This window comes from Enhydra lutris, unplaced genomic scaffold (assembly GCF_002288905.1).
Source record: "Enhydra lutris kenyoni isolate GAN:26980312 unplaced genomic scaffold, ASM228890v2 scaffoldscaffold68, whole genome shotgun sequence".
Lineage (NCBI taxonomy): Eukaryota > Metazoa > Chordata > Mammalia > Carnivora > Mustelidae > Enhydra > Enhydra lutris.
Genome location: NW_019154152.1, coordinates 3,861,600 through 3,879,167, shown reverse-complemented (window position 1 = coordinate 3,879,167; position 17,568 = coordinate 3,861,600). Strand labels below are relative to the sequence as shown.

The 17,568-nt window shown below is 43.8% G+C and overlaps 1 protein-coding gene across 1 annotated transcript in view; it reads right to left on the bottom strand.

Moving 5' to 3' along the window:
• Window positions 1-17,568, bottom strand: part of LOC111159481 (murine retrovirus integration site 1 homolog) — a 77,428-nt gene that overhangs the window by 54,082 nt on the left and 5,778 nt on the right. Inside the window, 6 exon segments of the mRNA XM_022521990.1 lie at window positions 291-338; window positions 529-581; window positions 1,355-1,432; window positions 1,988-2,161; window positions 4,401-4,471; window positions 5,565-5,665. Of these exon segments, the coding sequence (XP_022377698.1) occupies window positions 291-338; window positions 529-581; window positions 1,355-1,432; window positions 1,988-2,161; window positions 4,401-4,471; window positions 5,565-5,665 (525 nt within the window).

The following is a 17,568-nucleotide window of genomic DNA, read 5'->3' as shown; positions in this document are numbered from 1 at the left end:
ACAAAAGCAGCTGTCTTGTCTGACTGTTCCTGGGCCCAGCAGTCCCCCTAGTCTATGGCCAGTGGCCCTAGTGAAGGTGCCAGGTTATAGGGTTAAAGTGAAGGTGAATCCTGCCTCCTTACCCCCCCCATACTTTAGACTTCCAGTCATCATAGAACAGAGGAAACTTCTAGTCTCCCCAGCCATGACACTCCACTCACACTCACTTGCAGGCTGCCCAGGGCTAGCCTAGACTTTTGGAACAGTGTCTCCCACCCAAATCACCCAAATTGGACAGAGTTCACACTCACAGGTTCGCCAAAGTGAGGTGAAGAGACTTCGGCTTCATCCCCCTTCTGCTGGAGAAAGTGAACACAAGTCAGACAGCAATGCAAAGAGACCATATCTCCTCTTAAATACCCTCGAAGTGGTATAGATGATTTCCCCTCCCAGCACCGTCATCTCAGTGGGTCATGAGGGCCTCTCAGGGGTTAAGGGATAAGGGGAGAGACCAGTTGGCATAGAAACCCCGATCAGGACCCCTGTTACCTGTGGTGGTGCTCCAGGCAAAGGGGACTGTGGGTCGCTGCATGCATCCAAACCTGGAATAGTCCAGACACTGGTGAGTGATGTCTAGCCCCTCAGACCATCAGCTGCCCCTTTAGCAAAAACATGTCTACCTCCCCAGAATGCCCTCCCTTGGTTCCCCAGGTCTGGTTGCCAGTAATGCCTGACATGTTAAGTACATTTCACATGTCATGTTCTATGGGGAGCCCTCATTTAATCAGCACAGAAACCACATGAGGAAACTGAGGCAGAGGGAAATCAAGGCCATACAGCCAGGAAGTCTCAGCACTGGGAATTGAACCCAGGATGCCTGGTCAGAGCCTGAGTTTGCCCAACATCTCTGACAAGGTTAGGCTGTTCTCCCTCGCACCATGCCCCTTTCCGAGCTGGTTTAAGGGTGTGGCCCTGTACACAGTCTAATGAAAGGGAAGAAATCAAAAAGAAAAGAGTGGCTCAAATAGAGACCTTTTAAAATAAGCTCTGGGGTAGCCCCTCTCTGAGTCCTCTCTTAGCAGAGAAAGCACCAGTTGTAGCCCCTTTCCCACAACCTTGCCTCTGTCCTCACCTACCTAGACTCATCCGGGGCAAGGCCTATCTCCCCACACTAGCTCAAAACCCCAACAGAAAGTACATCTACCTCCTCAGAGGCAGCCCGACCAGGCCTAGCTGAGAGTCCTCTGGGGAGGAGGCCAAACAGGGGTTCTGACTAGAAACCCTGCAAGATGGGATGCATCCTGGTCGGACCAGGGGTTGGACTCAGCTGCCACCCAAAGAAAGCCAGGACAGGAAACCTGGTACTGAACCTCACCAGGTGGCGTGGAGACAGTAAGCGAGTTGCTTTGAGAGGAGTTCGGAGAAGATCCGGGGCTGAGGTTCGGGGAAACAGCTGTGGAGACAGACACAAACTGGCCAGCATTCATGAAGGTTTACGACTTCAGCCTAACAAAGATATCCTTTCAGGTATTTCTGACCCCTGGGAACTGGGACTGCTTTGTCAGGTTAGGGGCTGATTCTGTACTGCCATGTGACTACCACAGGAGGACTCCATCCATGCAGGGAGGTCAAAGAGCCTGTGTACGTGGGCCTCACACAGAGATTTCTCTCTATGTAGGATTAAGGGATGGGGAATCCATGTTAAATTCATGGGTATCATAAGGGCTGACATTTCTCGGTGAAACAGAAAGCCACAATAGGTCCCAAAAATTAAAAGCGGAGTTTTCTGGGCTAGAGTTGTATCAGTATTTTAGAGCTTCTGAAATAGAGTAAGATGTCCTCTCTTAACAAGATCTTCACAAGGATCAGTCCTCCTGGCACCTAGGCCAGGGGCAGGCAAATCAAAGGCCACCCTTGGAAGCAGGCCTCCCACTACAACCAGATCCTGGCCCTCCCTATCCCCTACCCCACCTCGGAGGGGCTCAGGGCAGCCACCTGTATATCCTACCTGACAGGGAGTCTCCGGGGCCGCTCCTGGACTTCCTCCCACGGCGGGTCAGGAATCGTTCACTCACCAACTTGGCTTCTTCCAGCAGCGCCAGGTTTTTCTTCTTGTCCTCTTCTGAGATGCTGATATCCGGCAGCTGGTCATTGACTAGGTCAATAATGTGCCCTGCAGGGTCTGCAGCGGGAGGGTGAACTCAGGGCAAGAACCACAGAATCCTTGGCCCCTCACACCTTAGCCCAGGGAAGCTGCCCAGAGCGAACTCAGCAGGTCTGTCATCTGTGGCTGTGGCAGGTCCTCTGTAACAAATAGTCATGAAGCCACCTAGGTTCCCAGTACTGTCCTAAACTCTGCCATTAGGAAGGCCATCAGGAGCTCCTCCTCCATGCGATCTTTCCCTAGAGTGTTGTTCTTTCTGGTCTCTATTTCAACAAGCTAGAGAGCTTAAGGTGTGTGGATAAAGAGCACTCAAAAGATCATGCCCACCTTCCCTCCATTCTTTCCTCTACTCACACTATCTACCCCCACCTTTCTCCAGAACTGACTCTTCTCCAGCAGCGCTTCTCTGGGTGAATGACACCACTTTCCCCAGCTGCTCAGAACCATGGGAATCACTCCACACTCCTTCCTCGGTCTCTTCACATCCCACCAACTGATCATCAAGTCCTGATCATGATTTGCCTCAGAAATATCTCTGGAACTTGTGCCTCCTCTCCACTCTTGTTCCTTAGATCTTACCTGCACAATTACAACAGCTGCTTCATAGGTCCTCTACCTTCACACTATCCCCTTCCTCCCATCTCCCACTGCCACAGAGTGACCTTCTTAAGAGCCATATCTGACCTTACACTTCTCTGCCTCACATCATCAGGATTCCTCATGGTCCCTAGTCATGTGCCAATGCCAGACTGGGCCCAGCATCTTTACCTATCCCACATACTTCTCCAAAGGCCCTTCCCCTCCCCGCTGATGGTGAACAACTTTCATTGTGCCTCTCTAGCCCCCTTTCCCCCTTCTTCCAGTCGTTTGCATTGGGTGAGGTCTCAGTTTGCGTTGGGTGAAACCCCGCTGAGTCTCAATTATGTTAGTTAAGAAGGAGCTAAACCCTATCCCCCAACCTCACCCGAGCCTTGGCCAATAGATGAGTTCCATCCCCCTGTCCACAGTGATTGATTCAGGGATCACCATGGAAGGCCAAGGAGAGGCAAGTCTGGGAATTGTGTTGAGTACACAGAAGAAGCACTCTCTTTCCACTGATGGGATATAAGCCTGGAGTTGCTGGTAGCCATTTGCCAAAAAGAAAGCTAACGTATGCGTGGATATTTGAGAGATGGGATGAGCCGATTGCTAATGATCCAACTAGAGCACCTGGATTCAGCACTCCTTGAAAACACAAACTCTGGCTTTATTTGTATGTATGTATGTGTGTATGTATTTTTTCTTTCTTTTTTAAAATTAACATACAATTTATCTTTTGGTCTGTGATTCATCAGTCTTACACAATTCACAGCGCTCCCCATAGCACATACCCTCCCCAATGTCCATCACTCAGCCACCCCATCCCTCTCACCCCCCTCTACTCCAGCAACCCTCAGTTTGTTTCCTGAGATTAAAGGTCTCTTATGGTTTGTCTCCCTCTCTGGTTTCATCCTGTTTCATTTTTCCCTCTCTTCCCCCATGATCCTCTGCCTTGTTTCTCAAATTCTGCATGTATGTACTTTTAGTGTAAGATAGTTTGAGTTAGGTTTCTATCATTTGAAAGACTCCTGACTAATTCACGCAGCAGAGCATTCAGTTACTCTGTTATGCTTCCTGCTCCCCTACCATGTTGTTTCTTCCACCCAGAATGATTTTTCTTGCTTTTTCTATCTGCCCAACTTCCTAAGGCACAACTCAAATATGCTGTCTTCTGGACAGCCTTCCCCCTCCCCAGACAGAATTGATCCCCTTCTTGCCTCAGTTTCCCTAACACTTCTTTAAAGGGCCTTATAATATGGTGTTCTGATTATATCTGTTCACTTCTCAATCATTTGGGTAATGAGCTGGTGATTGGGGCAGTGACCTGTGCATTCAAACACATGCCTACCTGGATTTGGGCCTTTCTAGCAGGAGGTAGAGCCCAGAATTGAGCTTCACCCTGCTGTTCTGTCTCTTTGACTTCCTCATCTTTCTCTTTACCCTCTTGCCTTGTCTTTTTTACCAAAATAAATTAAAATTAGATATCATACTTCTTCTGGGCCCAAACACAGAGGGGCAGACTGACTTTGCTTTCTTGGGCTTATAGGTATAGACCTGCCTGAGAATTAGGAGAGGGAAAGGGGCTGAGCTGCCAGATCTCGGTCTTCCTGCTCAAACATACATTCAGCTGGACCCCTATGTCTGGTTGCAGAAATAAGATAATTAGACTAGCCCTTACCTACAGAAGTCAGTGAAGCAGTGGAAACCTTCAGGTGTCGGTGAGAAAGCCTCCTGTGGGGACTGTGAGCTCTGAAAGACAGAACAGAGTCATCTTGATAAGAAAATTTGTCCATAGCTTGTAAATAGGTAAATAGATACCTATATATTCTTTCAAAGTCATTCTAGAGCATCATCTTATAAGCCTAAGCTTGAGAACTTGTTAGAAATGCAAATTTTCAGTTTCCACCCAAGACCAAATGGATCAGAAACTCTGGGACATGGGGCCCAGCCATCTGTGATTGAACATGCCCCCACCCCTGCTTGCTAAAGTTTTTGAAAAACTGCTCTAAGGAAATGTAACTTTGGTTATTTACTTTTCATTAGGCCCCCCCACTTTGAATGAACATCTAACTGTAGAAAACTCATAAAATATGAATAATTGTCTGGTAGAGATGTAAATGATTTATTTCTGTTGGGGAAGAACGATAAAAAACAAGGTTTCGTTGTCTTATGGAACATTAACCTATTTTATATCAAACTTAGTCGTCTTATTCCAGCATTCTTTTCCTCCCCACAGATTATATCTGTATTTCCATTTCTTGTATCCTCTTTTGAACTGACTTTGTCATCCTGATGGTTTCCTCATCAATGAGTTAAATAAATCTTAGACACATGCTCACTATATTTTTGTGTAAGAATGATCTTTGTAGCTTTTTGAAAATGACACTCAGTCTTACTCCAGCCAGACCAATGCATATGTTAGTGCTGGGTCAAACTGAGTCAGGGACATCACTGTGTACATGAGCCAGTGTCCTTCCCAAGCGGTCATCTTCCTCCCAGGACCCACTTTGCCCAGAGGCAGGATTCTTTGGTCAAAGACTCTTATCTCTCAGGTCTGTTTGCAACTATCTGGGCAGTTATTATGGGAAACTACCCTGCTAGGATTTGTGCTTAAAGGCTAGCAATGTACAAGAACCAAATTCGGGAAAAGAAAAATAATTTGGGGGCGGGAAGGGAAAGATAATGGACAAATCTCAAGCTCTTGCTCTCATTTGGAAAAACTGCTTGATTCTGTTTCATCAATAAAATGATCAAGAAAGAAGATTTATAAAAAGCCAACTAATCCTCACATGCTAGGAAATATTATTCTTCACAGTGCAAAGTTTAGGCACATGAGATTTACCTGTTGACCAAGTTTTTGTCAGTTTCTCCTTCCGGTGAACTGGCATCCCCAGTCAGGATGATGGTAGGTGGACTGCAGGATATTCCTGCAGTGTGAGGGTCCTGGTGGTTCAGAACAAAACACAGATGGAGTTAGGCTTAGGATGGTGGAAGCTTCCAGGAGCTAGAGTTGGAGCATTTACTCCAGTATTAGGACACTCAAAACCATATTTATAAGGGTTGAATACAGTTTATTTGGATTATTCAGGGGAAAAGAAAGAAAGAAAGAAAGGAAGGAAGGAAGAAAGAAAGAGAAAGAGAAAGAGAAAGAGAAAGAAAGAGGGCAGTTTCTCCTTCATTCCCCAGCAGACACTCACTGAGCTTAATGTGGTCTACTTTTTATGAACTAAGATTCGGGAACCTCTAACCCATCCCTGGTTAGTCCTCACTAATTATCTAGAAAAAGAATGGTGCAGAGGCCACAGGCTGCAGCCAACCAGGTTGGGGAAGGAGGAAGACCAGGAGAACAGGTGGTAGCACCCACACACTGGGTAGGTATACAGTGAGATCCCACACTCGGGTAATCGTGACATTTGGATAAAGGTGATGTGTTCAATGGGTCGTGGAATATGCAGTTTGATTGTATAACCTTGAAAAATGTTTATCTGAAGAAATACACATTTCTGAAATTAGAACAAATATTATTAGCCAGTCCTTAGATTTTTGAGGTATTTCAAAACCACTAAACAAAACAAAACTACTAATAGCAAACATGAGTCATTCCATTCTAGGTTAGTAAGGTTGTGGTGAAATTGGTGTACTATTACACTGTGATGGCTGTGTGAATGGTAAAACCATATCTGGACTGTAATAAATATTGATTGAATGAGTGAGTGAAAGAATAAAATGAAAGCAATATAGGATATACAGCAAGGTCCATAAAGATGTACATCAGCCTGCATTTCCCCACAACTCTGTATGGAGGATAAAAATAGGATTAGGTAACAGTAATACACAGTCTCTCTGGTTCTTTTGCCACCTACTGTTATGGTACATACATTTAAAAATCGTTCCCAGTGTTATGGACGTTGGGGAGGGTATGTGATATGGTGAGTGCAGCGAAATGTGTAAGCCTGATGATTCAGAGACCGGTACCCCTGGGGCAAATAATACATTATATGTTAATTTAAAAAATCATTCCCAGTTATGCCTGGAGTCTCTCTAGGGGTTTACTTATATGTCCTCTCATCATTTTCCTTCTGTTCTTCCTTGCCCTCCTTACTGGTGTGTGTTGTCAGGGCTCTCTGTGAACACCCTTACATCACTGCCAGGGCCTATCTCCCAGCACTCTCAAGCATGTCACACCAACTCCCACAGTTGGAGTGGCTTCCTGGAGCTTCAGGTCAGTAGGTCCCCATTGCCACTTTCTCTGGTGGTGGACTATGTCTTCCTGGAGCCTCTGGGGAAAGTGTTTTCAATTCTATTGGCCCTGCTAAAGCTGTCGCCTGGGAGCTGCCCTTGCCCAGGGTTGAGCTGTGTTCTTGAGCACTTACTGTGCAAGGTGGGGAAGAGGTCCTCTCTCCTTTTCACATTATTACTTGTTGTTAAGTGGGTCCCATACAGTGATATCTGGGCTTCTTAAATCCCACAATTTTTAGTGAAACCAACTGTTCTGTTTTCATTTGTATCTCCTCCCTTGCTTGGCCTCAAACATAAGGCTGGGTAAGCCGGAGAAGTGTCTCTAAGTCCCACCAGGGAATGCCAGATCCCTGTGGTCTAGGACCTCTTCAGCTGGAAGGAGGTGCAGGGATTGGAGGAGGGGGAAGCATTCAGAATCCCTGGACACATGGAAAGAAAGTTGAAACGGGGACTTTGGCTGGTTAGGAAGCAATAGGAAGCAGCATTGCCTCTTATAAGAATCATACAGAACTGTGCTCAGATTTCTGCTCATCATCCACTAGCTGTGTGTTCTTGAGCTCTCTGGGCCCCATGATCATAAAATTCAATGCACAAGGTTGATGTGAGGATTAAAAATAGTATTGAGAAAGCACCTAGCACATGACTTGCTGTTTTCAATAGTTATATTACTGTGAGATTACTTTTCTCTCTCATTCAACAGAGACACTTTAGTTATTCATCATGTGTCCGGCGCAGCTTGAAAAACAAAGACCCTCAAGACCTCACAGCCAAGCAAGGAATATAGAGAAGTAATGAAGTATAATAAATATAAGGTGATAAGCTATGGACCACATTCTGTGAAAGCTCAAAGGAAAGGGAAAAAAATTCCTCAGGGGAACTGGGAAAGACTCTCCAGGAAGACATTTCAGCTAGGTTTTGAGGGATGAATGGGAGCTTGTAAGACAAAGATATTAGGGGAGAGGTTTTGGGCAAAGGGAACAGCATTAGCAAAAGGCATAACTGGGCATTGGGGATTTATCAGTGTAATTGGAGCATGGACTCTGGGATATGTAAGATAGGAAAGTTCAAGGATGGGTGCTGCAGTATTGTGGTTTATAAGAAAATATATGTATTTGGTCATTCAGATGACCAAAATATGTTTTTCATAGACATTTGGTCTTCATCCACAGTTCCTGGCTCACAGCTTCCAAGATCCTTGGAATTTCCTGAATGATAAAAGCAATGGGAAGATTTTTTGTTATAATACTTGGTCTCTTGTCCTTAGTTCTTAAACTCCCTTCAGAGCCATAAAGGTGAAATGGGTGACTTGTTATCTATAACAAACCCTTTCCTCCACAACTGGGTTTACGCTAATAAAGGTGACTTTTGCAAAACACCTAAGTATGGAAGCTGGTTGCCAGGGGTAACAGCCATGAATAGAGGGTTGGAACTTTCAGTCCCACCCCTTGATTTCCCAGGAGGTGAGAGGGGCTAGAGGTTGAATCAATCACCAATGGCCAATGAGTTAATTAATCATACCTAAATAATGAAGCCTCTATAAAAATCCAAGAGGAGGAGGTTCAGAGTGCTTCCATGTTGGGGAACCAAGACACTTCCACATGCCACTGTGCCACATCCCAAGCTCCACAAGGACAGAAGCTCCTTTATTCAGGACCTCATCCTACATATCTCTTCATCTGACTGTTGATGCATATCCTTTAATATCCTTTGTAATAAATCATTAATCTAGTGAATAAATGGGTTTTCCTGAGTTCTATGAGTCACTCTAGCAAATTATCACACCTGACGAGGAGATTATGGGAACCTCTAAATTATAGCCAATCCATCAGAAGCACAGGTGATAACCTGGGCTTGTGACTGGTGCCTGAAGTGGGGGCAGTAGGACGGAACCCTTTACCTACGGATCCATCTCCAGGTAGATAGTGTCAGAATTGAGTGAGTTCTTGGATACCCTGCTGGTATCAAATAATTGTTTGTTGATGGGGGAAGCCTACAACACATACAAACACACCTATGTTGGACTTAGGTCTGGGAAGCTAATTTAGGGGCAAATAATGGAAGTAGAATAAAAGGTTGAGCCAGCTTCTGTTAACATTGGTCATTACTCCAGTGAGTTTGATTTTTGTGGTTTTGGAGATGGAGAACACTGAAGGTCGGGTTTGGGATTAATTTGACCAACAAAAGAGAGAACATAGAAATGTTGACAGATGTTCCATTCATGGATCATCATGGCACACATTGGTTGAGATGAGGAAAATTTCCAGTTATTACAGCATCCATCATCCTTCTAGGAATTTTGAGGAACTTTCAATAAATTGGAGCTGTATTACTCTCCATCTGGACACCCACAGTTGGCCAGGGTAGAGTGACAGAGAGTCAGCATGATGCTTATGGTTGGAACCAGAACTGGCCAGACTGTCCTTTATAACTCCAGAGCTCCAGTCCCTCCAAGGACACAGATATCCATCCTTCTGTTAAGGACTCCTCTTGCAAGAGATCCTCAGAAAGTATCCCAAAGAAGCAGCAGCTCCTTCGATGGATAGTATAAACTTGATGAACTAGTGATGATCATCCTTGATGGTCACTTGCTTTGTCCTTCTGTTACCTTATCTCTTAGTCCCCATAACTATAAAATGGTCAAAAGGCCTGCTCTGTCTCAGAAGAAGTTTGTGTGAATAAAATGAAATGATGAATGTGTATACGCTTTGATAAGTCTCATATAATATACAAATACTCATTAATCACAATTATCATTAAAATGAACAATGGCTCTACTCAGTTCTCCCCACCTTTTGTCCCCTGGTAGGAGGCCAGCAAGCAGCAGAGAGGCTGGGGCCTTCCAAGGGGCCAGGAGGGAAGCAGGAGAATCTTGGGTCATGATGTGGGTCTTGATGACACACAGTGGAACAGTATCCAGAAGAGCTGCTGGGGTCAAAAAGGGGAATCAGGGTGTCAAAATGGCAGGTCATGGGCTGGAGCTGGGGCAGGCAGGGCCAGGGGCAGGTGCCTCTTTACTTTACCCTAAAGAGGGAGGAATGGGGAGGTTTTCTACTGTGTGGATTCTCCAGTGAGCAGAAAGAAGGGCTGAAGTTTATCCAGAGGCTTCTCTTCATGTCACTACAAGGGCTTGTTATTGATGTGGTTTCTCGGATCTCAACTAGGGAATAAGCCTTTTCTCTGAGCTACAAATTCTCTGTGGTACAAATCAGAGACCTAGAGGGCTGTTTGATGTGAGTAGTGTTTATAAGTTTTTATATTAGTTGCTAACATTCTATAATTGGAATTCCCTAAATTCTGGATTTCCTGCTTTTCCTGAAAAAAACCAAGAGACCAAGCAATCTTGGGTCTACATTTCTGCAGAGTAACTTTTGGTCTGCTTCTGCTGGCTTGCTTCAATCATTTGTGCTCCCTGCCTGGCCCTGAAGGCATCCAAGTTACTGTCCCTGTGTGCACAGTTTTTAACCTATCTTGGTTTTCTGGAGCACAGGAGGTTTATGCTTAAAGCCTCCTCCATTCATGACACCTTTTCTTTTCTAAACCACTTAATTAAGGTATGACTGACATATGAAAAGCTATACATATTCCATGTATACAACTTGGCGAATTTAGAGCTAAGTATACACTTGTGAAACCCTCATCATAATTTATGCCATAAACCTATCCATCACTTCCCAAAGTTTCTTCCTGCCTTCTTATTTATGTACTACTATTATTATTGTTGCTGTTGTTGTGATAAGAACACTTAAAAGATCGACCCTCTTAGCAAACTTTTAGGTATACAATACAATATTGTTAACTCTAGGCACTAAGCTGTACAGTAGATCTCTAGGACTTAATCATCTTGTATAATTCCGACATCATCTTGATGAGGTTTCTTTCCACACAGCCTCATGGGGGAATTCCATTTGGAACACTGACTGTGATTACAGTATGTTTGAAGTTCCTTCCCTGGGTGGAGTTTATTTTGACCATGACTGTTTGATCTCTAGAAATTATCTTATTTGTGGCTTTCATATTTAGAGAATTTCTATCTTGTGTGAATCCACGAGCAAACAGGAAGAAATGCACTTTGGCTAACATATCATTTTCATTTTATTATATCATATGGTTTTTGCCATCCCTTGGGGTAGGCTTTTTTAAATTCCCAGCAGGCATTAATGCAGATGGGGTAGGTCTGCATAAAAGGGGCAGGAGAACCAAACATCAGTTTCTTCATGTTGCATTCTGAAAGAAAATTTGTGCTAGTGCTGAGGGGATTATAATATATACCTCCAAGAATTTTATATATTCAGGCTGCTAAGTAAGTAGAATATAATTAATTTATTGACTAAATTTTCTTGACACACTGCCTATTTCCCAAAGCAATTTGAAGTAACCAGCAATGAGATCTAAGATTTTTAAAAAGGAGGCTTTTTTGGGAGAAAATTTGATAATTATAAACATCCCTAGGAGATAAAGAGAAATGCATGCTTCTAACTATCCATGGTTTGACTCTGAAGTTAAACTGTTTGACCTGAAACCTAATGAATCTGTGATCCATGTGGTCCAGGCTCTGAGAAAAATTGCTTTAAAGAATTATTCAGCAAATACAAAAAGGCAATAGAAGAAGAACTCCATTCTTCACTCTCATGCCTGCCCTTTGACTTTTCACTTCCTTACCCTCCCCACCTGAAGCCTTTCTTCTTCTCCCTCCCTCCTCAACTTACCCTTCCAGCTCCATCCATCTACTTATTGTACAGATTGTCTAAACTTTCTCCTTATGATTGACTTAGTTTTCAAAAGTCTTAGGGTCTAAGAGAGGTCATTGTGTACACTTTCGCACATTATTACGCTTTATTCTCCCCGTTCATCCAGCAAACTTCCGAATGCTTATTATGTGCTATGATCATGCTAGGGCCTGGGAAGAGAAAAGTGAATTAGGCAGGTCTCTGAAATGCTTCTCAGTTAGCACAGTGGGATGGGAAATGAGGAAAGTACCCCCCACTCCCACCCCAGGTAGCGCCCAGGGCCTGGTGCCATTGGTTTTGACTGTGACATAAATGGTCTGCAACACACTGGAGGAGCAGCTTTCTGGTGGAAGTTTTCTCTGCCTCCTGGCTAAAGGCCACTTTCAGCAAAGCTCTCCTGAGGTGGCTGTCATGTATGGGGCTGTAGGCACTCTCACTCAGAAAAGGGCAGAGATGCTCACACAGAAAGGCTGAAACAAGCCACGGGAGGCAAGTGCCAAGCATGTAACTATAAACACACACAATTCAAAGCTGCTTAAAAACCAGGAGGCATAAAGCAATCAGGGAGAAATCCTCTAATCCCCTGACGGAATATCCTGGAATGCTCCTTACTCTCTCCTTCCAATGTGTGCAGAATATGCAATAATAAAATCAAAGTGTTCTTTCCCTAATCGGTACAAAGAATGGCTGAACAAGCTCTGGGCTGTTTTTTTGGGGAACACTCAGTCTTCTGTGAGCTGTTTCAGTTCAGCAAGCTCTAGGGAGACAGGAATCCAGAAGAGTGTGGGAGATTCCAGGGACCCTCTGGAGTGAATTCTGCCAGAGTTTAGTGTGTGTGATGCGTGTAAATACTCCTCCCTGCTCCCACCCTGAGCTGACAAACAGAAGACAGGGCCTCAAGGAAGCTTGCCGTGCAGCATGTCCAAACACAGTCTTCCAATGAAGTTACTCACTTTAGGACTTCAACGGCCTTGGGCTTGAGAGCCACAGTAATTCATGCATGATACAGCTACTCACTTACTAGCTGTGTGACCTTGGGCAAGTTACCTTACCTCTTTGTGCCTTGGTTACCTCTTCTGTAAAAAAAAACTATCTCAAAGGGTAGTTACAGTAATTAAATGAATTAATACAGAAATAAGATTGCTAGTTAAAATACAAGATGTCCAGTTATATTGGGATTTCAAATAAACAACAAATAATTTTTTTAGTGTTGTGTGTGTCTCAAATATTGCATGGACATAACTGTATTTTCATTTCATTAAATCTATAGCTCGAAGTAGAAAGCTCATAGAAGCACTAGGCACTTAGTAAATTGCTCATTAAGTGTCAGATGTTATATTCTGTTATTGTTACCTTTGTGGCTGAATTAATTACTTTGGAGTTTGGTTCCTAGAAGATTGTTGTTTTTAGTTTTGAGTCTGATCAACCACTTGGAGTTAAGTTAGGAGGGCCTTACCCTCTGGTCATGAAGCCACAGAGCATCTCCCAGGGCATCTGACAACACAAGCTCCAGTGGTCTTGTAATCAATGACTCCCAGAGTGGTCTTGTAATCATTGACTCTCAGAGAAGCCCTTCTCCAAGACCACCTTCACCTGGCTCCACTTGCTCTCTTACCACCTGCCCCTCAGATGAAGTAGAGCTTCCCTGTGTGGGTTAAAGACACAAGAAGCAAAGGGAACAAATGTGGGTAGAGGGCAATGACACTTTCTTAGACCTACTGTGTGGGGGGCCCTGTCCCAGACACTTCTGATATGTTTCCTTATTTCATCCTCTCCAGCAATTCTGCAAATGAACAAGATACCCATCCACAAATTGGGGGTGATAATGCCTCCTGATATCATCAAATCATGAAGAGGAAAGTGAGGTCCCTAAGCATGGAATAGGCTATGGATATATTTCTTTTCTCTCCCCCTTTTCTCCCCTTCAATCCCCACTTTATCAATGAAAAAACAGACTTGCCCAAGGCTGTACAGCTGGTAAATAGTGGGAAAGAAGGACTACAGACCAGGCCTGTTGGCCTTCCCACTCCACCATGCTACTCTTACAGTTGTTCCCCTGGTCTTTTGTCTTACCTCCCCTGTTTCCTGGTATGGGCAGGATACTCTGACACTCTCCTGTTATTCTTCCAAGCTGCTCCCTCCCTTACAAACCCCTTCCTCTAGGAAGCCCTCCAGCCAGCACAAGTTTGAACACACAGCTGGAAGAGAGATGGCAGGGTCATCCCCTTACCTTTCCACGGGCCCAGTCTCCCCAGGGATCCATTTCCCTTCCCTGGAGTCAGCCAAGCACTAGGCGCCTAGGCCATCTCTCACAAGTTCACCCTATAATAAGCCAGCAGGTCACATTTTGTTCTCCTTAAATAAACCTTATAGAAACATTTAAATGTTTATTTCACTCATAAATTCCCAGGAATGTGCAACAGTTTCCTAACCGCCTGGGTGCAGGGATAAATATAGGCCAGTGTCATAGACGGGAATATTATCTTCCTTTCCCCAATGTCACATGACTAGGCCTGGACTAAGAAGCTCTAAGCAACAGCTCCAGCCCCAGCCCTGGCAGGACTGGGGAGTTTAGTTCCTATACTTGGGCCCTGGCAGACAGCCTGAGAAAGAAGGACCCTACTAGAAGCCAGTGTGGGGAAATGAAGTTGGAGAAACCTAGCCAGAATCCCACCTAGATGACCTTGGGCACTTCACTTAACTTTTCTGAGTTACATATTCTTAAACATTATGTGGAGCTAATAATTCCTATTTTCCAGACTTATTTTAAGGATTAGACAAGATAAAGCAATAATAGTGATGATGATGATGGTGATGATGATGATGATGATGAAGATAGTGAGGGTGGTGGTAGAGGTTGGGCCTTGTGGTGGTTTGTATCCCCAGGTCCCTCTCTTATAGCCTGGAGGGCAAATAGGGACTGCCTCTGTAGAAAGGGGCCCTGGCCACAGAGAGAAGTTGATCCTCTTGTGATAGGGTAAAAGAACTCTGGGGACTCTCGAGAAAATGATTATTCCAGCAGCAAGTCCTAAGACCATGGGAGAGAGCAGAAATTCCTCTGCTGAAGTCTGCTGGACATGGGGCTCTTCTCTGCCAAGCACTGAGAACTAGTTCCTGGCTCCCCTAAGTTCCTTAGTGCCCACCCTGTGGATCCCCCTGTGCACCCAAGGCCTGCCTTGCCTCTGGTGAATGCTCTTTTCTGCCATTGTCCACTCTATCCCTAGAAGCCTGGGATCAACAACCACTGGATTATCCTGCCTTCTTCATCACTGTTTTCACTCTCATGCCAACAGACACGAGGAGTGTGGAAATACATGCATTGTCTATTAGTCCTACTTAGTGGAGAATGTATCACCCAATAAACCATTCATTCATCACCATCTTCTATCCTCTCCTCCTCCCTTCTTTTCCTTTTGTTCCTCCATTTTTTCCTCTCTCCAATCCGGGCATTTAATCATGCCAGTTACCCACTCAGCCTACCCACCCAGCCTATCACACATCCATCCATCCACCCAATTATTATCCTCCCAACCTATCTCACATCCATCCATCCATCCATCCATCCATCCATCCATCTGTCCATCCATCCATCCTTCCTTGAGCTCCCACCACTTACTAGAGCCTATGCTGAGAACTGGAGATATACACATAAAAGACACAGCCCGGACCTAAGTAGCTTATGTGTAGCATAAGATAGGAGACAGGAGAATCAGAAAAACAAAAAATAGTAAGCTACTTCTTTGATCACTATAGGAACTAAAGACAAGTAGTTTTAATATACATTCCTGACCTTCTGTAACAATCAAAATTCCCAAAACACTTTCTCTGCTTTTTCTTTGGTGCTTCCACAGCTACAATCTCACATTGTTACTCTGTGACCAGAACCACTAGAAGCCATCCTGGTGGAACTGTCCTCTTGGCCCTTTCCAAGCTTCTTTTCCATAAAGGATGGGATATCAAGCAACTGCCCCCCATGTGTGGGGCCTTTGATATTTAGGACACTGGCTTTATTGTCGGGTGGGGACAAGAAAGGAGATAAAGCCAACAGAAACACTTTAGCAGGAAACTCGGGTTTTAATCTCTACACAACCACGACACAACTATGTGGCCTTTGACAATTACTTACCCTCACAGAGACACAGTTTCTTCTTCTATAAAATAAAGATAATAATATCTACCTTAAGGAAATGAGACCACATGGCAGGTGCCAAATTGATGGTTTCAATATCTCATACATTAGCTCCTAATGTTTTACTGATAATTCATTTGAAGATATTTCATTGAAGATTGTAATTGAGGCTGTTCTTGCAAAAGGTAATGATAAATGAAGATAAGCTCAGAGAGGATGAATTCAAAACCCTCAATTGGACATTCAAGGTACTGGCCAATTTCTAGTGTTTGGAGCGTACTTCCTTACCTGCCTCAGTTTTCTCATCTGTAAAATGGAATAATGATCATACCTCCTTCCTAGAGTTGTTGTGAGGTTACTGCTCATAAAGTGCTTAGAGCAGTGCCTATAAAAAAGGAAGCCTGGCATGAGGGTTCTCATCAAGTGAGGTGAGGGCATGTCCCCACTCCACACAGCTGTCACCAGGTTCCCAGGGTTTTATGTGCACTGTCTATTTTGTCTTAATCCCATTCCTTACAGACCATTGATTCTTTGGGTCCCAAACCTTTTTCTCACACATTTCCCAAGGGGTCTATGGGGAGGTGTAGACAGAACCCCAGTCTCCTGGCCAGTGAACACAGGGCCTGGACAGCCAAGGGGATAAAATGAAGGGAAAAGCTGGCAATCTACCTTATATGGTAAAGCATGTTGGTAAGCTCTAGATATTTCTGGGGATAGCAAGACCAAGGATCCTCATATTCCTGATCAGAGAAGAGAACACAAAGCAAATTAGATCAGAAAGTAGTTGTCATTAGGTTGTAAATCCACAGGGAGGTAAACTCTTTGAGAGTGGGGCCTTAGGTAGTGCTTAATAAACATTTGTTGAATGAATTCGAATTATAAACATTTATAATTAATTCTGAATGCGGGTTAGAAATTATATGTGGGGTTTTTTAAGAGTATGGTACTCTAAACATATTCTCTCTTCTTTATAATTTTCTTAATAACATTTTCTTTTCTCTAGCTAACTTATTATAAGAATGTAGTGTATAATATGTATAATATAACAAAATATGTGTTCTTGATTGTTTATGTTATCAGAAAGTCTTCCAATCAACAGTTTTCTATTAGTAGTTAAGTTTTCCAAGAGTCAAAAGTTATACATGGATTTTCAACTATGCAGTAGAGTTAGCGTCCCTAACTCCCATGTTGTTCAAGGGTCAACTGTATTAAGTAAATTCAACTCAATTCCATATTTATTGGGTGCCTATCATGTATGAGTGAATAGTTGTCCCTTTCCTGTGTGCTTAAATTCTTTTATGCTATAGTGGGGTGTTTTCTGGACTAGAAAGAAAAATATAATAATTCTAGCCCTGTTTCCTCAGCATACAGCCACGAGGTAATAGAATCCAGGCATTGCCACTTCCTTGCTATATCCTTTGGACAACTGACTTAACCTCCCAAGCCTGTTTTCCTAATCCATAAACTAGGTATAGCCATAGCTAACTTATAGGACATCATGAAGGTTGAGCTAATGAATATAAAGAGTTTAGTTTAGAACATGGTAGGCGCCCCGTGTTTAGCTTCTTTCCCTGCATCTGGATATGATACCTAACTGCTCCAAACTTCCAGTTCCCTGGGGTGATAATTGCTGTTCTCACAGTGGGATTAGGGCATTGATTGCAGTAATATATATAAAATCTTTTTAAAAACTGTTTTGTGCTGTATTAGGGACTGAGAGCCTATTATGAGATGAGGACCTTGCTTGGCAC